This window comes from Meriones unguiculatus, chromosome 4 (genome assembly GCF_030254825.1).
Source record: "Meriones unguiculatus strain TT.TT164.6M chromosome 4, Bangor_MerUng_6.1, whole genome shotgun sequence".
Lineage (NCBI taxonomy): Eukaryota > Metazoa > Chordata > Mammalia > Rodentia > Muridae > Meriones > Meriones unguiculatus.
In genome coordinates, this window is record NC_083352.1 from 98,091,359 (window position 1) to 98,113,482 (window position 22,124).

At 53.2% G+C, this 22,124-nt stretch overlaps 1 protein-coding gene across 2 annotated transcripts in view; it reads left to right on the forward strand.

Annotated features, from left to right (window-relative positions):
* Grk3 (G protein-coupled receptor kinase 3) overlaps nt 1-22,124 on the forward strand; it is a 91,382-nt gene that overhangs the window by 59,159 nt on the left and 10,099 nt on the right. The window contains exons 10-17 of one of the 2 annotated variants that reach the window (XM_021646322.2): nt 1,552-1,630; nt 3,172-3,302; nt 5,930-6,024; nt 9,536-9,643; nt 16,615-16,681; nt 17,169-17,269; nt 20,256-20,322; nt 20,895-20,990. In XM_021646322.2, the coding sequence (XP_021501997.1) occupies nt 1,552-1,630; nt 3,172-3,302; nt 5,930-6,024; nt 9,536-9,643; nt 16,615-16,681; nt 17,169-17,269; nt 20,256-20,322; nt 20,895-20,990 (744 nt within the window). The remainder of the gene's footprint in view (nt 1-1,551; nt 1,631-3,171; nt 3,303-5,929; nt 6,025-9,535; nt 9,644-16,614; nt 16,682-17,168; nt 17,270-20,255; nt 20,323-20,894; nt 20,991-22,124) is intronic. The other variant, XM_060382603.1, reaches the window with a different exon arrangement.

Consider the following 22,124-nt stretch of genomic DNA (forward strand, 5'->3'; position numbering starts at 1 on the left):
GCTCAGCACCGAGGCGTGAGTGGTGGGTTGATGCAGAGTGTGTGGCCGTGCACAGCTGCTCAGCGCCGATAGAAAACACTGATGCCACCTGCGGCCTTCTGGGTCAGAGTTCTTATAGTCACATGACCACCTTTCCATGTGAGTTCTTCACAGGACTCGCCCCTGTTGCTCTGTTTTGTGCTTGGGCTTAGGCCATGCTGTCCGAGCAAATTTAGTTCATAGTTATATGCATGTGGGTTTACCTGTGTGAGTGCAGGTGTATGTATGTGCCTTTGATGAGTACCTGTGCATACTGTGTATACATATGTGTCCCTGGGTACACATGGGCGTGCACCTTGTGTGTGGTTTTGTGTGTGTCCTTGTATGTATATGTATGTGTGTGCAAACCTGTGCACATGCATGTCTACGCCTCTGTATACATGAATACCCATGTGCATGTACCACGTGTGCGTATACATGGGTATTCATGTGCGTTCAGGTGCATGTAGCATATGCATGTGCCTGTATGTGTGTGTGTGCATCTTTGCTTACATATGTGTGTATGCGTGTGTGCATATATATCTGTGTGTACATTTGTATGTGTACATTCGTATGTGCTAGCCTGTGTGGAGGGGTGTGGGATGCTTACCCAGATGTGTGCCCGAGGAGGCCTGAGGTGGCCGCTGGCTTCCTCGGTCGCTCTGTACCTTGTTTCTTGAGACAGGGTCTCCCACTGAGCTCGTGACTCACTGACTTGGCTAGCCTGAATGGCCAGCGGGCCCCAGGAAGCCTCTTCTCTCTGCCTCCCGGTGCCAGCATCCCGGTGTGCGCTCAGCTGTCCTTCCCCTACCGTGGGTCTGGGGCTTCTGAGCTCAGGTTCTCAGACTGTTGGGCCACAGCCTTCCCACCAGGCCACCTCCCCGCCCCAGAGGAAACCGTCACGTCTACCTCTGTTGCTTGTGTTTCTTAAGGCCTGTCCGTGCTTTTTGACTATTCAGAGTACCACAGGCATTAATCAACCTGTCAGCGCTCATTTCCTTTAGGGGTCTTTGGAATTCACAGACGACTCAAGGGACACAGACTGTTTACAGACCATTTACTGTTGAGTTATCCCGTCAGTCACTCCGCAGCACATTTTTCCACCTTCAAAAGCTAATTTCATTCCTTTAACACAGATCCTAACTGCCTTCTCCTTTGGTTCCCCTCAGTTCAAAGCAGAGCTTCAAATACATAGTTGACTGGCTGGGACCCAAACTGTGGCCAGCAGAGCCCAGAGGGGCAGCTGCAGTCCTGGTGCTGCTGGTCTTTTGAAGGGCCTATGATCAGAGAGAACAGTGCCAGGACAGATCAGGGCGAGAAAACGCCCCAAATTCATCTGCTCTGATGGTGCTTTCCGTCTCTGCCTCTGTCATTAGCCGGACCTGCTGCTCTGTGGCTCCCGATGTGACTTCGTGTGTCACATTCAGAGCCAAAGAGAGGGCTCGACGGGAGTCCGTGGTGATGTGTTTGGTGGCGGCATGCTCTCCGGGGCATCTTCTGTTCCTCTCACAGGTTTGTGTTTGTCTGCTGTAGGACTGTCCCTTCATTGTCTGCATGACCTACGCCTTCCACACACCAGACAAACTCTGCTTCATCCTGGACCTGATGAACGGTAAGCAAGCCCCAGGTGTCTTGCCCAGCTCTTCCTGCTGTTCATTCTGAGCCCATGGTACCCGGGCACGCTGGGCTCTGTGAGTCTGCCTCATAATTGGGCGCTCACTGTGGTCTGAGGGCGTCTTTGCCCTTTGGTTTTCAGTAGATTCATGTTGCCGTGATTTCTCTCACAGCTTGCCATTCTCTGCCTGGAAAGCTGGGTCTAGAAACTTCTCACAAAATAAATACTGACTGTGAAGTTTTTACCTTCTGGACTGCAGCTGGCCGGCCTCGGTCTTTCATTGGCTTATTTCCTGGTCTCCACTCTTAGGAATGAAATATCTCCTGAGAATATAGGCCAAAGATAGACACGCCTTTAGAAGCTGGCTTTCAGGGGATGATTTCTGTAGATTCTGCCTTCATTTTCTGTGCCTCCCAAGTCCTCGGGACTTTGCGTTCAGTTTTGAAACCATGAACAGCCACCCCCAAAAGGCACAGACACAAAATGTTCAGCTGGGAAGTGCTTTCAGTGTGAGAATGCGATCTCTGAGCACTTGGAGTATTTTTAGGAAAAGCTGAAATGAAAGATGAACCATTCAGCCATTCAGATGTTTATTTATTTATTTATTTATTTTAGTTCACTTGAAGTTTCATTATGCTTTGAGTGTTTGATCTGAGCTCAGATCTAACCCCAAAATAGGAAAGACAAAAGATCAGTAATGAGTCAAAGACGCCGGAGCCAACAGCACAGGCTCTATAGACCCTGTGTGTGTATGGGCTGTGCTCATGGAAGGGTGAGGGCAGAGCCGCCCCTTCCTGCCAGGGACAGGCTGGCAGAGGCCAAACTGGTCCACTGGAAAGAGCATGGAGCCCTTTATTTAGTGCCTCGGTACGTGCTCGAGGAGGAAAAAGGTGTGTGAATTCCAGGGCAGCAAAGTCAGACATGTGCCAGCCTGGGCCTTGTAGACCGTGCTTGAAGTCCCACAGTGCTGTCCTTTCCCAACACTGTGTTACAGACAGTTCTGAACACGTGACAGTTCTGATCAGGTGACAGTTTTATGAGGGCTCGCAGATAGCCACAGCCTGGGTCTTGTCAGCTACACGCCTCTGTTTTGAAGGTGTCAGCGTCCGATCTCCTTCCATGGGAACCAGTGTTTAGTATTAAGTTTTTCATTTTTGGTTTTGTTTTGTTGTTTTTAACTGTTGTCTATCAAGAGGTCACCAGTTTGGACTGCATAGGTGATTCTGTTACTGGGCAGCGTTTAAATGACCAGGGGGTCAGCTGGCCGACGCTTTGTGGCGTAACTGGCAGCCAAGCCGCCAAGCCCCTAACGGTTGCTCTATCCCATCCACGAGACATGCTCTCGCCCCCATCACCTGCTTGAAGTTGTTTGCATAATGATCAACACCTTTGGCCAAATTACAGACATCAAAGACAGACTCTGAGGCAAAAAGGAAGAGTCACCCCCCCCATCTTCTCTAGCACCCCTGTTATTTAGGGCGACCTCTGTGTCCTCTCAGTGAACATCTGTGACTCGCCCTCTGGGTCTCCGGTTGCAGGGGGTGACATGCATTACCACCTCTCCCAGCACGGGGTGTTTTCCGAGAAGGAGATGCGCTTTTATGCCAGCGAGATCATCCTGGGTCTTGAGCACATGCACACCCGATTTGTTGTCTACAGAGACCTGAAGGTAAGGAGGGTACCTACGCCCTCCCCCCGTGACCCCTTTTCTCCACAGTGGAATCCTGCCCCTTTCTTCCTATCCCTACCTCAGCCCTGGCAGAGTTGTTCGGTGCGTGACCACTGCAGGGGTGGTACCCGTGGCCAATCCCCGTTGTCACGGTAACCTCAGTGCCCGCTAAGGTTCTGGGTGCAGCTCTCATTCTCAGGTCAGGAAGTACACAATAAAGGTGACATTGGTCAGGGTGTGGGGGCGGGGCATTTCCCACTTTGTATAAAATCGTGGCTCAGTAGATGCTCACCAAGGAACAGATCTTGCCCTGGTGGTTGGCTGGAGTTTGAGAGGGATAAAGATGGACCGTGAGCCGAGATAATGAGTGATGGGGTCCTGGCTGCTGTGAGACAAGGCTGGTTGGAGGGAGGGCTGGTTGTGGATTGCATCTCAGCCTGGAGAATTTCCTGGGGATAGCTCGTGGTGGTTCCTCACTGAGTTGGGGTTGACCCTTGAGGTGTGGTCAAGTTACTGTCTTTGCCCCCTGGCTGAAAAGCATTGAATCTGAGTCCTGTGACTTCCCACTCTAGAGGCGTACTTGGCACTGAGCCTCCCCATGAAGGAGGGACCTGGGTAGTTGCTGGGTGTGTCCATGGTGACACCCATATATGCGAGGTACAGACAGAGGAGAAAATAAAAGGAACTTCTCTGGTTAGGAGTCCTATTGCTGTGATAAAACCACCATGACCAAAACCAACTTCAGGAGGAAAGGGTTTGTCTCATCTTATAGCTTGTAGTCCATCATACGGGAAATTCACAGCAAGAACTCAAGCAGGGCAGGAACCTGGAGGCAGGAGCTGATGTGGAGGCCATGGAGGGATGCTGCTCACTGGCTTGCTCCCCATGGCTTGCTCAGCCTGCTTTCTTATAGAACCCAGGGCCACCAGCCCAGGGATGGCTCTACCCACAGTGGCTGGCCCCTTCCCCATCAATCACCAATTAAGAAGATGCCTTTCAGGCTTGCCCACAGCCCAATCTTAAGGAGGTATTTTCTTAATTATGATTTTTTTTTCTTGGATGACTTTAGCTTGTATCAAGTTGGCAAAACAAACAAACACTCCAAAAGCAAAACAAAAAACAAAAACCCAAGCAAACAAACAGAATTATCAAGGCTAGAGACCCTAGCAGAATACAGACACATGTGAGGGACGTAACTAATAGCAAGGGTTAACTTGGTAGGGGTGACAGAAAGTTGACCAAGAAGGTAAGAAAACACCCGGAGAAAGCGCTTGCCTCCCATTTCCACTTCCTTCCAGATTGACCTGAACACGCAGTGTGGGTAGGGGCAAAGCTGTGCTCCTTTCTCCTAGGTGCTGTAGGATGTCAGGGGCCTCCCTGTGCAGCCTAGGGTAGCGTAGACCTTGAGCTCCCGTTGCCTCAGCGCAACCCCCCCCCACTCCGAGTGGCAGGGTGACAGACATGCCACCCCGTCCTGCTACTCACAGACCGCTTAGGATCTAGGAAGCGAAAATGCTACAGTTTGGGGGTTGAAGAATTCCTCTCTTAGTTTTTATATGAGAGCATACAGAAAAAAAATTTTTTTTTTTTAAATTGAACTAGAAATAACTAGATGCTGGTTGGCTCATGGCATGTTAGTTGTTCATGAATTTTATGAGGAACTGTCAGATATGTGCTGACAGCCTGTGGAGCTGCTGGCCGGCGTCTTAATTTAAGCCCTCGGGATGGCTTTTACCCACCCCTCTGCTGTTTTTGTTTCCTAAGCTATTTAGTAGGCAATGATGTCATTTAATTCCCGTTCAAATTTAATTCTCGTCACTCCTGATTATTCATGTTTCAGTGTTGTAAGAGCTTGCCGTTATTTTTATTTTAGGCAAAACAATAGGTGCCCCAACGCAGAAAGATATTCCTGAGGTGACCGTAGTCAGGTGTGTTTGGCGAAGGCGGTTCCTTTGTTTCTGTGATTGCACTGAGCAGCTCTAATCTGGATGAACATCTCAGTCCCGTCAGAGTCGGGGGGAGGCTGCCGTTGGCAGGGCTCTGGTCAGTGATGGCTGTCCATCAGGACAGGCCTGGTGCTGTGGGATGCTTCCAGCCCTCATCAGCAGTTGCAAGTCTCCCTGTCTTGGTCCTCGTGGTCCACAGATGGCATGAAGCCTGTGCCCCAGTCCCCATTGCTCCACCAAAGCTCTTAGTGTAATGGGGAAGGCATGCTTTGAGCCCACGGTGGGAGCCCTCCCTCCCACTCTCCTGGAGTGCCATTCTCTGGTGGGAAGGGCCGTTGCCTCTCTCACTGAAGTCAGCAGAGTGGTGCTGGGCTCACTGTCCTGCTGCCTTGGTTTGAGAACCCCACAGAGTGTCCAGTGATGACTTAGGGGTACACTCTAAAGAGGCCACGTCAACCACGATGAAATGATGGTGTAGAGTAGACCCTGTAGAGATCACGTCGGCGGTGACGAAATGATGGTGTAGGGGCACACTCTGTGCCGCCCATGCCGGCCGTGATAAAATGAGGATGTAGGGGGGCATTCTTGGCAGTCTTGCTGGCCATGATGAAATGATGTAGGGGTGCACCACATGACGCTCCAGCGGCCTCTTGAGGATCATCCAACCTCTTTTCCTTCCAGCCTGCGAACATCCTCCTGGATGAACATGGGCATGTGAGGATATCCGATCTCGGCCTCGCCTGTGATTTCTCCAAGAAGAAGCCACATGCCAGTGTGTGAGTAGCGTGGCTGCTGTCTGCTGCATTTGCCAAATTTCTGCACCGGGGTGCCTATGTCTGGGCAGTGCCTCCTGGCCGCTGGCACCCCTCATCTCCCTCACCAGCTGGGATTTTCTGTGTTGTATTCAGTGTCAAGGTGGTGGGAGTAGAGACGAGCAGGGCGGCTTCTTGCCACTGTCTGTGGGGCCTGGCTTGACTCCTGGGAAGCCGATCCTGGTCAGGGCCAGCTGCTTCACAGGAAGGGGTCTGTCCCTGCAGAAGCTGACTGCCCACTGCCCATGAAACTCCGGGTGAGTCTGCTCACCTCTTTGACCGTCATTCTCTTCTTCTAGAGAGTAAAGCTAATAAATGCTTTTATTCCATGGCCAGAGTGTATGACAGAGTCCATGCCCTAGAGAGGCATGTGACGTCTGCCCTGATTTCCCCAGGGAGGGCTCAGGGCTGAATTCCCATCTCCGTCTGCTGCGCTTCTGAGAAATGAGGAGCTGCTGGGAGCCAGCCATCCCCTTACTTACAGGCCGTGCTGTTAGCCTTGGCAGGTGAAGCAGTTGGCTGCCACAGCCCTTAGGACTCAGGCTAGCTTAGTGGTGGCAATGTTAAGCTCAGGTGACCTGGCCTGAGGCCATCTCTAAGTAAAAGTCTTGTCGCAGCTCTGAAGGAGCAGTGAGCCACACCCCTCAACTCTGGCTTTGCCATTTAGTCTCCTTCCAGGTTAAGGGGATAAGGCTGCTGCCACCCAGCCTGACCGCCTGAGTTCAGTGACAGAAGGAGAGCGCTGGCTCCAGTCAGTCGTTCCGTGGCTTCAAAGCCGTGACCCCTACACACACGCCCCCACAGACACTAAAATAAGTATTAGAATATCTCGGTTTTAGCACCGCGTCTTTACAGTTTCACTCTACTGCCCCTCTGAGCACGCGTTCTCCGCGCTGAACGGCCCTGGAGGGAAGTCCCTGGAGTCTCCTTCCATTTGTCCGTGTGGAAAATAAACTGCAGACCCTTCCATCGGGTAACTAGAACCGAGGCTGGAGTCAGCGTGCTTTATGAGGCCGCGTCTTAAATCAAAACTGCCTTTGAAAGCCTGGTCACACGCTGACGCTGACGCGCTGATAGGAAACGGCACATAGGCAGGCCGCTCTTTGCGGGGAAGCTGGGACAGAGTGCGGCTACCTGCTTTTCCCCCAGGCGGTTCACTGGCCGCTTTTTGAGAGATGCTTTTGAATTTTTAATGGCAGCACTCTTTGGTGTGCTAATGTCTGCAGTTTACTGGGCTGTAACTAAGTTTGAGTAGGGGAGCTCGTAAGAATTCATCTGCCCAGGGCCACAACTTAGTGGGGTTGGTTGTTTATCCCACTCACCTGGCCGCCCTGGTCCCGACTGTCCAACCAGCTCCAAAGGGTGGGCTGTTCTGCCTGCTATGCGAGAAACTGTATTTGAGCTGTGTCTCAACCAATGCAGTCATAGGCATGCCCGGGTCCAGAAACGGCTCCCAGCTGTGCCTAGAGGCTTGTCTGCCAGGTGTTCCAGATCCGCCATGTTGACTGCTGACATGGACCGTCTCAAATGGCATTCACAGAGAGACTGGACTGAGGGACCAGGCTCCTGGTTTAAATGCTGGCACCTGGGCCACAACTTCATGCAGATAAAGGCACAGAGAGTATGGCTTTGTGTGTGTGTGTGTGTGTGTGTGTGTGTGTGTGTGTGTGTGTGTGTGGCTAGGGCTGAATGAAGGCTTTGGAGCCACAGACCTGGGTTTGAGTTTCTCCTCCCAGCTCTGTCAGCCCCATTATCTCTCATGCATCAAGAAGAGGATGGCAAGGTTGTCCTTCCATGACAATTTCAGGTATGAGTGTTTATTTCACATCCCCTGTGAGAGAGAAAGAGAGAGAGAAGCCATATGTACCTGATGGACCTGGCAGCTGGCAGAACCCCAGGCAGATAGGGGCCACTGGGGTGCTGGGGAATCTGGCAGGACTGGCTGTGCCATGGGCCAGATCTCCGCTGCTTCAGGTGTGCCTAGACAGCTGCTTTCAGTGTAGTATCTGCACAAACCCCCACCAGTTATGGGCGTTGCTATCCACTCTTGACAGTGTGTAGACTAAGGTACAGCAATATAAAGTCAAGTTGAAGGCGCAGAGTAGGGCTAGAATTATTGTCCCTCTGTCCCTCAAAGGTGCTGTGTTCTAGGCAGAGGAAGCTCCCCTCCCCCAGGCTTTGACGTCATCGTCTTCAGCGATGAGTCTGGGTTAAGATATGTGTCCAGAACCCCCTACCCCACCCCAAAGCTGGCTCTTCTTTCCTTTGAAGCCACAGCCATGAATCCTGAACACCATCTCTCGGCCACTGCATCTTCAAGGTGGTCCGAGGTTTCCAGTATGGTCCCAGATTCAGTCCACTGGGCTGCGGGCTCACGGGCTGTGGTCAGCATGAATTTAGCTGGTGAGGAGCCCTGGAAGATGAGAGGGAAACTTCCAGAACTGAGAGCATCGCCAGCCACTGGTTTGAGTCCTTTCTTACTTCTCGGAGGCAGGATGAGCTTACCTGTGCTGTCCTTGCTTAGCGGTACTCCTGGATTCCCAGTGGCCCATCTACCCAGCCGTGGGCATCTGGCTGCCATGAAGGCCAGTGAGGGAGCCCCAGTGGCAGCAGCTCTGGCTGACCCCAGAGAACACCTTGCAGAGCCCACCCATGTCAGCTTGTTTGATTTCTCCTAGAGGACATCCCTCCACTCCCAGATTGTGGTTCAGTCCTGGATAAAAAGTCACCTCAAATGGCTTCCAGTCAAGGCCGAAGCTCAGCTTTCCCACAAAGTGTTGTGGAAGCCCTGGCAGAGGTCCCCGATGTTCTCGGCAGAGCTCTCTTCATCCTATGCTGGTGCCTGGTGGAGAGCTGAGCTGGCTGCTGTCTGCCAGCACCCATACGATGTGTTACGTGGCTCCTCCAAGCCTCCCCCGTGGGCTCCAGTGGTCACTCATGATCTTTCCTGGCCAGGGGTTTCTGAGTCAATCCTTGGTGTGTGCAAGCAAGTCAGCAGCACTTAGCCCTAAGGGTAGGGATGAAAGGTGCTGAGGGATCGTGCATGGGTTCCGTTCACCTCCGGGGCCTCGTGATGCTAAGCCCTGGCCACGCCTGCATCCCCTTCATCCTCTCACTGACAGAAGCCAGTGAGAGACAGAACAGCTACTGATGAGGGATTTCCCCCCAAGGCTCTTTTTGGTGGTGACATAGAGGCTGCCCTCGGTCCCTCAGGCTCATCTGGGTTGTAGTATGTGTACCCTTGGGTCTTCACAGACACCCGCCTAGCCAGCCAGGTTTAGGTGACAGTGGGGTGACAGATACCTCAGCCAAATTTTCCTGACACCCTTCTCCCCTCCCTGTGTGAACTCGGTGATGTGAATTCATGATGGTTCTCCGCAGGGGTCTCGGTGCAGGGGGTGTGTGCTGAGGCCAGGTCTGTGCCCTCTCAACGTGGGAGAGTGCTCTCCTGTGACCCGCTCTCTTCTCTCCCCAGGGGCACCCACGGGTACATGGCTCCCGAGGTGTTGCAGAAGGGCACATCCTATGACAGCAGCGCTGACTGGTTCTCCCTGGGCTGCATGCTCTTCAAGCTTCTGCGGGGGTGAGTAGACTCAGATGCCCTGTCCTGAGGGAACTCGGATCCATTGGAGCTGCCCGGGTGGAGGTTAGCTCTGTGGTGCCTCACATGCCTGGCGCCCCGGGGGTCTATCCTCAGCATGGGGTTAGGAAGAGTACCGCCATGTCACGTTAAGCCACAGCTCGGCCTTTAAGCCACGCTGCTGCAGGCGATGGTCACAGTGGCTCCTCCCCTTATGCTCAGGCCAGCTTCTGCCCCGAGGGCTCAGAGCTCAAAGCCTGTGGCCTCAATTTTTGGTTCCACGCCATTGGACCCATATGTTTTATACTAGGTCTAAGGTAAAAATAAGACCAAATGTGACAAAGGAAGGCGGCCTTGAAGCGTTTCTGTGGTAGGCCGTGTTCTGGGACGAGGCAACAGTATCAAAATTCGGGTGATTGGAAAATGTGGTGGGTCTTCACACACACACACACACACACACACCAACACACACACACACAGCCTGTGTGTGTCTTCTCATGATTCCTGAGCCTCATGCATCTGGGACATTTTGTGGATGAAAGAGCCAAAGTAACCCTGCTTGAGAATCTGGCGCTTCTCCGTGAGCCTGCCGTAGCTGTGTCTCTGAAGCTGACCTTTCGGCTAGACTGAGTTCTAGGCCACACAGATGTCCACTGGGTGGGCGTCAGGAGAGTGCACCTCAAGAAGTGGTCTCACACTGGGACAGCTTCTGGGACTTTCTAGATGCTTCTGCTGGTTTTAACTGGGAGCTTGATTCTAGTGGAATCCAGGCACGCTCTTCATTCTCACAAAAAAAAAAAAAAAAAAAAAAAAAAAAAAATCTAAGACGGAGACTCACTTTCTATCCAGATTTCTCTCTTAACAGTTTCCCAGTAGCCTGGCCCCATAGGCTGCTGAGGGCTCGCCACAACCCTGGGGAAATTCGTTGAGTGCACTGTCGCTGTCATATATTCTGTCTGAGGGGCCGTTGAACTCTACAGTTCCCTGAACTTGGCTCCAAATACAACTCACTACATCCTGGGTGCTTCCGTAATTCAATTCCACTGAGCCCGGCGTATTCCCCGAGGATCTAAAATCGTATTACGGCTGAGAAAGCCAGGTCTGTTACTCGGTAATTGTATTAGCGGTACCATGTTGGTGGAGCCAGGCGCCCTGTGTTCGTGTTCGCAGACTAGCTGACCTGATTAGAATTTATGCAGAGGCAGCCAGAGGAGGCCATTTCCTAGGAAGAACCCCTTCCATCCTGCCCACTGCAGTAACCGTAGGGTCAGGGAGACCCCAAGGAGACCCCCCCCCCCAGGTCCCTCTGGAGATCTGAGCTTCCAGATCCCAAGTTGACTCACACGACAGCCAAGCTGTCTGGATACAAGAGCTGCCAATAAAGTACCCCAGGGAAGCAGCACAGGCCCGACAAAGCTGGCATTTGTTCAAGGCGGCCTTTGTTGCCGCTTTGTTGCCATCCCTAAGCTGCTGGTAAACAGTCCGTGCTTGTAGTCTGGAGGGGGTCTGTGATCACATGGCTTCGTGTCTGGAGACTCAGGAGGGGCTTGTCCAATCACCACTTCTGCCCTCAGCAACTGCGGTTGGTGCAGCCTGGACAAGATTAGTTTTACCCAGCTGCAGCTCAGTCTCTGAGTCCATATAAACGGGAAAACAAAGTCCTTGGCAGAGTCCTTCATCTCCTGAGCTGGGAGGTTTTTTGTCACTGATGGAAGGCCTCTCAGGATGGCCCTAGGGACAGTAGTGGAGACAGAGCTAGGAGCCAGAGAGTGGGCATAGCTCAGATGACTGCACCGCTTGAGAGGAGCAGCTCTCGGAAGGCCTGGTTCAGACAGGGAAGAGATCAGCCTGGTGAGATGGCTCAGCAGGTGAAGACACCTGTCACCAAGCCTGAAGACCTGAGTGTAATCCCTGGGGCCACGTGGGGGAAAGAGAGAGCCGACTCCTGAAAGTCGTCCTCTGACCTCTACACCCTTCAATGCACACATGCATGCCTGTTCGAGCGCACACACACACACATACAAAGAGGTAGGGGAGAATGAGTGTAAAAGGGGATGAGACTGAAGGCAGTTCATCCATCGTGTAAGACTCTGTTATATGTACAGCCATGCAAGCTTCTATGCCCAAAGGAGTGTTACATCTTCTCCATGGCCAGTTCCTGGCCACTGAATGGTTCCTGAGCCTGGAGAAGGAGTTTTAGCCATGTCTGGCAGATGGCCTTTGATGCAGCCTCCCCGCCAAGCAAGATTCAGGTCTCAGACCACTCTGGTACTTGCTCAGAAGCCCTTCCAGGCAGCGGCAGCATGGCACTACAAGCAAAGACCAGGAAATGAGTTCCAACTCCGGAGATTTAAGCTTGATAAACATTTATTGAGTACTTAAAGCTCACGAGAGCCGGTGCCTGGTGCCAGGGAGGATGGCGTGGGAGGAGGGGGGAAGGAAGACAGGGGAAGGGGAGGCTCCCCACAGTCCCGGGAGCTAAGGAGCTCAGAAATGAGAAACCCGTTCTGGCTTGGCCAGGTGAGGTGACCTTGTGCAGGAGACGGGGCCCTGGGGATGGAGGTGTTGGAGGGACAGATACAGTTCCCCCTTGGGGCCCAGTCAGTGGTCACCACGTCTCCATCAGGGAGTGTTGAGGAAGCCATGGAGACCCGGGTGCTCTTCCGTGTGTGCTACAGAGCTGTGTTTCCTGATGTCGGGGCCTGGGGGCTTATAAACAAAGGGATGACAGGACCATGTGATCTTTAGGATGATGATTCTGGAGGCAGCATAGAATGTCAGCAGAACAGGGACACAAGTGAGAGGTCCACAGGGTGGCTCTGCGTGCCTCAGCTGCAGTGGGAGAGGATGCCAGGAACACAGCAGTGTCATACAGCCCACATAGAGAGTGCAGGGTCATCCATCTCCCCTCCCCAACACACACGCACACACACACACACACACACACACACACACACACACACACACGGGCTTTCACTCTTGGAAGGGCGTAGCCAGTGGTGCTTCAGGCTGAAGCAACACTCACAGGGACCTTTCAGGAGCGAGGCCCCGTGGTGGGTCTTCAGAAGGAGGCTCTGAAGATGGAGAGATGGCTCAGGGGTGAAGGGCACTACCCACGGTTCTTACGCCTGTGCTGTTTGCACACGTGTCACGCCTGCTGTGGAGGTCCCCAACGCTGCTCTTCATTGGCTTTGAGGAGTCGGAACGCCACACTGAGTGGACAGAGCTTGGGCCAGCTACGTGCCTGGGGTGGAGGGGGCAGCCTGTCCCCTCCCCATGCCATCCTAGGGTGGCCGCAGCCAGACAACCGGCAGCACTTGGCTTCAGTCTCTGGGGACATGCAGCACTCCCTGGGGGACAGTTTTGGTTGTCGTAGCTTAGGATGAGCATTACTCGGGTACCCCAGTGCATAGGGGACTCCCGTCCACAGGAGAACTGTGGGAACCAAGAACTCCCGCTCTGGGCAACCTCCCTCCCCCAAATGTGTCTTCTGTCAGGACAGAGCATGGGCAGAGGCCGGGGGGTGAGGTTAAGTACCCTTGGGGATACTGGCTTTGCTCCACAGGGGGAAACGGTTTTGTTTTGTTTTGTTTGATATCTCATAGCTATTGTCTCAAACCCCAAAGGGTGTGACATATCTGGTGTGACATACGATGGCTCTTGCGTTCTAAGGTTAAGCTGTGAGGGTGTTTCACCTTATGCCATATTGGCCCGGGCTCCGTGTCAACCCCTCGGGTTTGAAGCCTGTGGCGTGGGAGTGTGGGGGTTTCCTCCGTTTCCTAGCGGGTGTAGGCTCAGTGCTGTGTTTGTGCTCAGGTGTGTGCTCTCTGTCCCCCACATCTGCCAGCAGTCAGAAGCCACCTCCCTCTGGGGCACCGCGCTGTGTGCTGGCAACAACCTGGTCCTGGGTACCTATTTACCCAGCATGCCTCAGGGAGCAGCTGCCGTCACGTGGTCTGTGCGTGCCACTTGTCCTGGCATGTGGACATGTTACTGTCCGAGTTTTTTTTTTTTTTTTTTTTTTTTTTTTTTTCCTTTAACATTTTCTCAACTAGAAAAGCCAAATCCCAGACCTGGTTCACACAAAGAGTGTAATGGGGACTCCACTGGCAGCGAGTATATGTGGAGCTAGACTGGAACCATCAAATGTTCCCCATGAGATATTGCAGGGACGAGTTGCTGGAAATTGGCTTCCCATGATGCTTTGCTGGGTCAGATATGGACTCACTGAGCTTGTAAATGGAGCCTGTGGACCTAGGGATGGATGGGGGCTCTCTCTGACTCTCCCCAACTGTTCTGTGCAGCTGGAAGAGAATCATGCACACCTCATGCTTTAGAATGGACAGAATTTATTTGGGCTCGTGGTCCTGGAAGCCAGGAGTTCAGTCAGCGACTTAAGGGACTTTCTGCAGCATCATTACAGTAGTTGGCCAGGGGGCTGTGTGAGAGAGCCAGAGAGGGTAGCGAGGAGAGACGTGGAAGCCAGACTCACCTTTCTAACAGGCCCCATGGACAAGAAAGAACCTTAATTTCTTCCCAGGGTTAGAGCCCTCCTGACCTCACCTTGTAAACGCCCTGTCTTCTCACATCATGACGGGCACATTTCAGCAGGATTTGGGGGGATGACCCTCACACCATATCAGGTCAAGGGCAAGAATCCGCTGGCTTTGCGCTCATAGCCATGAGCACACATTTAAGTTCAAGGTCCTCACGTTAACCCTTGAGAAATGCCCTGCGGTGGAGGCAGCAGAGTAGCCAACAGAGAGGCTGGCAATGGCTTGACACTCCTCTCCTAGGAGTAATAGTAATAATAGTAATAATCCTACTATTACTGTGGATTTACATGAAAGAGAACTGTCTGGGGGCAGTATGGGGATTCAGAGCGCAGAAACAAGAGAAGGCTGTCTTCCGTGCTCTGATTCTATTTTATCATTTTAATTTATTTGACAATGTCACACATTGCCTATGCTTGTCTGGAATTCTTGCTAAGGATGGCCTTGAACCCTGGACCCTTCTGCCTCTTCCATCCCCCTTGCAGTTGTGTACCACCATGCCTGACTCCTGCTGCCTTTTTGAGCACAGTAATTGCACATTTTTCTCCTTGGAAACAAGGTGAAAAGGATATTTCCAACAAATCTTTTTAAAGATCATAGCACATCCTTGGCTAGTGCCAATTTGTCTTACTGGGATTTTGTTGTTGTTGTTTGTGCCTTTGGGGGAGGGAGAAACAGCGAGCCCCAAGCTCAGAGGCTTCCCTAGAGCAAGAAGGGGCAGCCTGGGCCAGGAGGGACTGGGACTCATTCCTTTAGAGGTGTCCACGCCCTGCTGCACTGTGTGAAGTTTTGGCCCTGGGATGTTTTCCAGAGTATCCTGCCTCAGCTTCTATATTCCATGCCTTATAACCCAGCAGGGTCAGGGCGTAGGCCCTTGTCTCTCTGCAAGGAAACAAATACATCCATGGGACATGAGTTCTAATATGCAAATTTAAAATCCCGTTTAATGATAGAAATTTCCCCTGAAAGCTGGCTTCTGTTGAATTTCCAAGGCACAGAAAGTGTGGCTGACACTTGAAATCCCAGCGTGATGGAAGTTAAGACAGGAGGATTGAAGTGGGTTTGAGGATAGGCTGGGCTCCATGAACAACCCCCCACCCCTAGTGTGTGGGTGTGTGTATGTGTGTATGTGTCTGTGTATGTCTGTGTGTGTTTGTGTATTTGTGTATGTCTGTGTGTGGTTTGTGTATGTGTGCATATATGTGTGTGTATATATGCGTGTGTGTGATGTCATACTACCATACAATACTCCCAGATGTTTATGTAAAACTTCTCATGAAAACATCACAGACTTGCCAAGCCACACTCACAGCAGCACTGCTCACAACAGCTAGGGTGGGGGGCAACCCAGGTGTCCCTCAGAGGAGGCGTGGCTGAAGCCAGTGTGGGGTCGTTTTCAGCTGTGGAGGAAAGTGAAGCTAAGCTGATTGTAGTAAAATGGCTGCTCTGGAGATAATCATAAAGCAAACGGAGTCAGTTCCAGAAAGACAAATGTCACGTGTGTGCTATCGTTTGTGGTCTCGGACTTTAGAGAGGCAAAATCATATATGTGTGAATAACATGAGAGCATCGAAACTAGGGGGCAGAGGGGAGTGCAGGGGGAGAGAGATGAGGGGGTAGGGGAGAGAGAAGGGAGAAGGGGAACAGGGAGAGGGAGTGAGAAGCAGGGAGCATGGCAACATTACATACATGCCTGAGAATGGTCTGGTGTAACGCTACGTGAGAATAATAGCTTAAAAATGAGAAAAAGAATCATTAAACAAATAAATAAAAACACAGTGAAGAGGAGTCCTCCTTGCTGACCAATGTGGCTAGGCTCTTACCTTACAAGTGACTGCCATATTTGGCACCTACTGTCTACTGCCGTGGCCTTGGCTCCGCTCACTCTGAGTCGTGCAGCCTGAGCCACTGCCCCGATGCAATGTCGTAGGTTTGTGTGGACAGTCACAGCCGACCCCAGCTTCCCTGGCTCATCCTGGGCACAACAAGTCTGGGCTTGCTGGTACAGCCCTTTGTGACCCGGGCTGCGTGTGTCATGCTGGGCACCCCGCATTCGCCTGGGGACTCTCTGGTGCAACCCCAGGCTATTTCGGGAGCCAGCCTGCAGAAGTTGCGTTACAGCCACCGCAGCCCTCACGCCTTGGCGTTGCGTGGCCGCCTGATGCCTGTGCTTCGCTGGTGATTTTAACCAGGGACGCCTGCCTTTCTGCCACAATGTCACTACAGCGAGGCTGCTCACGAGTGCCTGGCTCCTTCAGGACCCAGTCTGTGGGGTCCTGTGGCGGGGCTTTGTTTCCAGCAGTGGCAAGTGTTTATGATCTCCGAATGTCCGAGTGTTATATTCTACCTGACTGTCAGTCAGTGCCTGTAACTAAGTCACCCAATGGCATGTTTTAACAGCGCTTCCTTTTACCTCCACAGCCACAGCCCTTTCAGACAGCACAAAACCAAAGACAAGCATGAGATAGACCGCATGACCCTAACGGTGGTAAGACACCAGTGGATGGTTTCTGCGTCGTGTTCTGTTGCTGGCGAAATGTGCCATAGAATAGCATAAGGTGCCACAGGGCTGGAGGGATGGCCCTGGGGGGAAAGTGCTTGCCACACAGGCCTAGGGGACATCCATTCCAGGGGGACATTTTGAAAGAAAAAGAAAATGTGAGTGGATATACAGCTGGGGAAAAAGACCAGATTTGCAAGTGAACAGAATAAGAAGGATGTAGAAAGCGGGAGAGCAGACACGGCCGTGAGACAAATGGAAGAGATGACCCCCTGCAGAAGGAGAGGTCACGGCCACTGGCTCCTCACACCAATCCGTAACCATTAAAACCAATCAGTAGCCATTTTAGACTTACTGTGAATCTTAGTGAATATAGTTTGGATCTTCCCTTACCCAAGGAGCAGTCTTGACTCCCGTTGGGCATGAGGCCACCGTCTTAGGATGGGCCTCTGACACCCGTCTCTTCTCTCCCTAGAACGTGCAGCTTCCCGATGCCTTCTCCCCTGAGCTGAGGTCCCTCCTGGAGGGGCTGCTCCAGCGGGACGTGAGCCAGCGGCTGGGATGCTGTGGAGGCGGGTAGGCCGACTCTCAGAGTCTCCAAACGGGTCATGTGGCACGCTGGTTGGTTGCCCATCCCATTGCCCTTACAGTACCAGGTGGAAATGCCCCGAGGGAGGACATGTTTGCTTCTTCCCATGGTTTCAGAGGGGTCAGCCTGTCCATGGCTGGAAGTCAGAGTGCTGTGGGTCAGTCTTCGGGTGGGGGCGAGGGTGGGGCTTGCATCTCAGAGAAGCAGGAAGCAGAGATGGGAGAACTGGAGGATTTTCTTCAAATCGAATCCTTTCTTGGAGCCAAGCCCCACTTACTAAAGATTCCAGCCTCCCCAAGCAGTGTGGCCAGCTGGGAAATCTGCGTTCAAACAGGTGCTGGGGGGGAGGGGAAGGTGGGAGAATAGGGAAGTGGGGAGAGGGAAAGGAGGGGAAGGTAGGGGAGAGGGAGGGAGGGAGAGAGAAAGAGAGAGATTTGTGCTGGTTTTCATTGTTCTTCCCAAGTTCTGTGGGAACTGGGTGTGGCCTTTCTCCCTTTCCCTGGCCTCTGTGGCACTTGGGATTCCTGAGTCTGCTGTCTCCCTGACCCTAGGGCCATCTACTTTCCTGAGCCCCAATCTTTTAGCTGCAATATGTTCCCAAGTAGCCCCTTAGAGAGAGGCTGCGGGGTGAGCACTGGCCCTGAAACCAACCTGATGTTCGGCCTGGGGCAGCTCTGAGGCTGGTGTGCACTCTCTCCTGGTCCTGCTCTCTGCCCCTTTTCTCTTAGCACTTCTGTCTAGCAGGCTGCTCCTCCGAGCTCCCGATCTTGTGTTCAAGCCGGCTCTTGCCTCCGATTCCTTGTTTTACTCCCATCAGTTAGATCCCCAACTCTTCTATTGATTTTGTTTTGTTTTGTTTTGTTTTAAAAAAAAGCTCTTTGGCAAGTTTGAGTTTTCAAATGTCAAACCTTCCAGGGCCTTTCCTCCTGTTAGAATACACAGCCAGTTGTGGGGATTTGGGGAGTCAGAGGTGAGGACAGGTTTGGTGTGTGGGTGAATGTGCCTGTGTGGGCGTGTGCACGTGTGTGTCTGTGTGTGCACTCGTGTGTGTGTATATGTGTGTTATGTGTATGTGTGCTCAAGATTCTCGAGTCTCCATGAAGGGTCCCAGCCCAAACACACATCCACACCCACACCCATACATGTACATATACACACATACACGAACACAGGCACACACACACAGGAGTCAGCCCATCCTACACCCCAGGGCGGCCGATGTGCCCCCTGCCTGCACTGCAGACCACTCCCATCTACCTATGGACAGCCCCTCTTGGGTCCCCAAGGCACACGCGTTTCTGTGTTCCCCCCAACCCCCTCGGTTCCTGTGGCAGCGTGAAGGAGAAGAAGCCAGGCTGGACTCCAGCCCCCCTCTAGTTCCCCTGCCATGCGCTCAGCCTGCTGTGGGTAGACAGCAGCAGGCCCGGGCAGGAACAGGACAGGGTCCCTGGGACACGGTTGCTGGGACGTGGGTGCCGGCTTCTCGTGGGGTTCTCACCAACTCCAAGTCCTCCCCAAGCAGTTGTCAAGTGGCTCGTGTGGTACGCTGAGCCCGTGAGGAGATGTGTGCCTGGCTTTGAGCATCGCACATACCGGGCCACGGAGGGAGGGCTAAGAGGGGCAGGGGCCATGCTGCTGTGTCTCAGGAGGGCAGAGCTGTTGGGGTCACTGAGGATGGAGGAGGGGGAAGATCATGCCAAGTGAGTGCTCAGGCTGCCCGCTCTGGAGCTGGGGGCTTGGGGCAGGCTCCTGGGAGTTAATAGAGATGGGCAGGGCCCAGGTGAGGACCAGCCCACAGGAACCATTGCTGGGGCAGGGAGATGGGCCTGGACTCAGCATGTGACTCTGCTGTGTGCACTCAGCCTTGATCCTGACCTTCAAGGCCTTTGTTTACTCATCTGATGGGGGGTGGGGGTGGCATAAGTTGTGCTGTTGGAGTTTCGCTCTAAGTCAGCACTGGAGGCTTCACAGTCCTGCCCTTATCCCATCCTTCTGTCCGTCACGGCTGACGGGCATCTGCAGAGATACTTTAACGTATGGCCCTGCAGCGTCGTCGCTCTTCTTCGGACTGTGTTGTCGCGTGCTTGTACACGGCGTGGGTGTACATGTGTGTATCTGTGGGAGCTGCCAGGCTGTCTGAGGCTTCAGTATACATCTGGGCGAACGGGACATCTTCCCAGGCCTGGCACTGGTGCCTGTGGTCACGGCAGCATCGTCCCTGCTCTCTGAGAGTGACCTCTTGCTTTCTTGCTCACGTGTGTGCATGTGTGTGAACGTTTGTTTATGTGCACATGTATGTGTGTATGTATATGTATGAGCGTGTATATGAGTATGCATGGGGGTGTGTATATGTGTGCATGAGATGTGTGTGTACATGTATGTATACATGTAGTCTGTTTCTCTGTGTGTACATGTACGCGGACATGCAAGTACGTGTGTGTGTCTGTATGTGTGAGTATGCTTGAGAGTGTGTGTATGTGAGCATGCAAGTGTTTATATGTACATGTACATGTGCACGGAGTCTGCGTGTGTGTGTGTGTGTGTGTGCACGTGTGTGTGTGTGTGTGTGTGTGTGCACGTGTGTGTGTGTGTGTGTGTGTGTGTGCGCGTACCCAAGACTGATGGGTGTCATTCTTGATAAATCTGTACCTGTACACTGAGGCAGGTCCCTCCCTAGAATGCAGAGGGTCCTGACCGGGCTTGTCTGGCTAGCTGCTCAGGGCATCCCCTGTGTCTGCCCTTGCTACCATGCCAGTCTGACCTTAGCACAGGAGCCAGGAATCCACCTCAGGGTCTCCTGCTTCCTCGGCAAGCACTCTGCCCCCAGGCTGTTTGGCAGCCTGCTCTTGGGTTCTTAGAGGGATGGGAAGCCCCCTGTGGTTCTTATTGGGAGACAGTTTGGCATAGCAGCTGTCACATTTCCCAGCTGACCTCTGCAGGACTCTGTCTGTCTCTCCCTCTCTCCTTCCCCAGGGCACAGGAGGTGAAGGAGCACTCCTTCTTCAGGGGCATTGACTGGCAGCACGTGTACTTGCGGAAGGTATCCCTCAGGACCCTCTGGGCACTGTGTCTGCCTTCCTGACTCTGTCCCTCCAGCCTCCCCACCCCAGGTCGCCTACAGGCCTGGGCTTGTCACGGTGGAGGAGACTCCTGCTGGGGAGGCTCCTCTTTCTCTTGTCTTCAGACAGGCCAGAAATGCCTGAGTTTTGCATGTGTGGTTCAGCCATCTACGGATGGAATAGATTCAGGAGGAGCACACCGGGGCTCCTCCTGGCCATTACTGTCCAAAGGGCACAGACTGACCCCTGTCCTCAGGGCTTGCACCCTGTCGCCCAGAGAGCAAAAACACCCCGGTTGAATTTTTCAAATATGCTTGCATGTGAAGCCCAGCTGCAGCGTGGCAGTGGCTTCGACAGGGCCGAGGGGCTGCCTGCCTACCTGCCATGCACCCATCCCCTGGGCAGCCAGCACTGAAGAGGGTTTGCGGCTTGGGGCTCTGGGTGGGCTTTGCTCTCTGAAGGCCGGGGCCGTGTTCTTTTTATAGTCTGTTGCCTTGGGCTGGGGCAATACACAGCAGGTAACTGTGCCCCACCCACCTCTTGGCTCTTCCAGTACTCGCCGCCCCTAATCCCGCCTCGGGGAGAGGTCAACGCAGCGGATGCCTTTGACATCGGCTCCTTTGATGAGGAGGACACCAAAGGCATTAAGGTACATGCTCCATGAGAGTCACTGTGTGTGTGTTGGCTAGGGACTGACTGGGCCCCTTGCACGTGTCCGACAACCATGCCATGGCCAGGTACATGACCAGCCCCTGAACTCACTCTGTAGCCCGATGTGCCTGGAACCCAAGCTGCCTCCTCAGCCTCTCGAGTACCGGGGTAATAGGCCAACCACTGTGGAAGCCTCTTCAGCCTTCTTTTTCCTGCTCTGTTCATGTGGATGAGCGGCAGAGCGTTCACGTTTGTTTGTTTGTTTGTGACGTGTGATCTGAGACAGTTACAGCCGATCCAGACACTTCCCACCCCAAGCAGAAGAATCTGTGGTTTTCACGCTCAGAGTCTAGGGCCTCCCTGTCAGGAGGGAATGCGCAGACAGCACGGATCTCTTTGCGCTTGTCAATCAAGGACGAATTGATCGTGGTCCTAGCATCCCCGAGTTTTTCAGACTTCGGTGCACAGCTCTGTTTCTCCAGACGGAGAGAAGACACAGTCACAGTGACTTCTCATGACTTCTCCCAGTGAGTCCTGAGAGAAAATTACCATCTTCAGAACGCTAAGTCATCGGGTCACACCGCCCGGCTGCCAGCCTGTCGTCTGCCCCTGACTCTGCCGTTTTCCAGGGCCTGGCTTATTCTCCACTGCCTGAGTTTATCCCGCAAATGAAGTCGCTCGCTTTCTCACCCCTGAGCTTTCCCTCCGGCGGCAGGCCATGGGTGTCCTGTCAGACTCATGCCTGCTGCCTGGAGAGAGAGCAGCAGGTGCCGTGGCTGGGGCCTGGCGGGAGCTGTCACCGGGAGCAAGAGTCCTGGGGCAGAGTGGAGGCACAGGCTGGGAGGGGAAGCAGCTGTGAGCAGGGGCGACTGGCAGAGGCAGAGGCCCCTGGAGAGGAGGCTGACCCCTGGAGGCCATGGGGTATCATGGGTGTGACTCCCAACGTGGAGTCTCCGAGGGCTGAGTGGAGCTGGGAGCCAGAGCCCTGGCCAGGGAAGGAGCTAGAAACAACCCCGAGCTTTATGATTAAAAACGGCTGCAGAGATGTGGTGGTTCAGTTTTGGTTTGGGATTTTTGCTTTTTTTAAAATCATGATCTCGTACCAACATAAATTCTCCTGTTCTCCTAATTT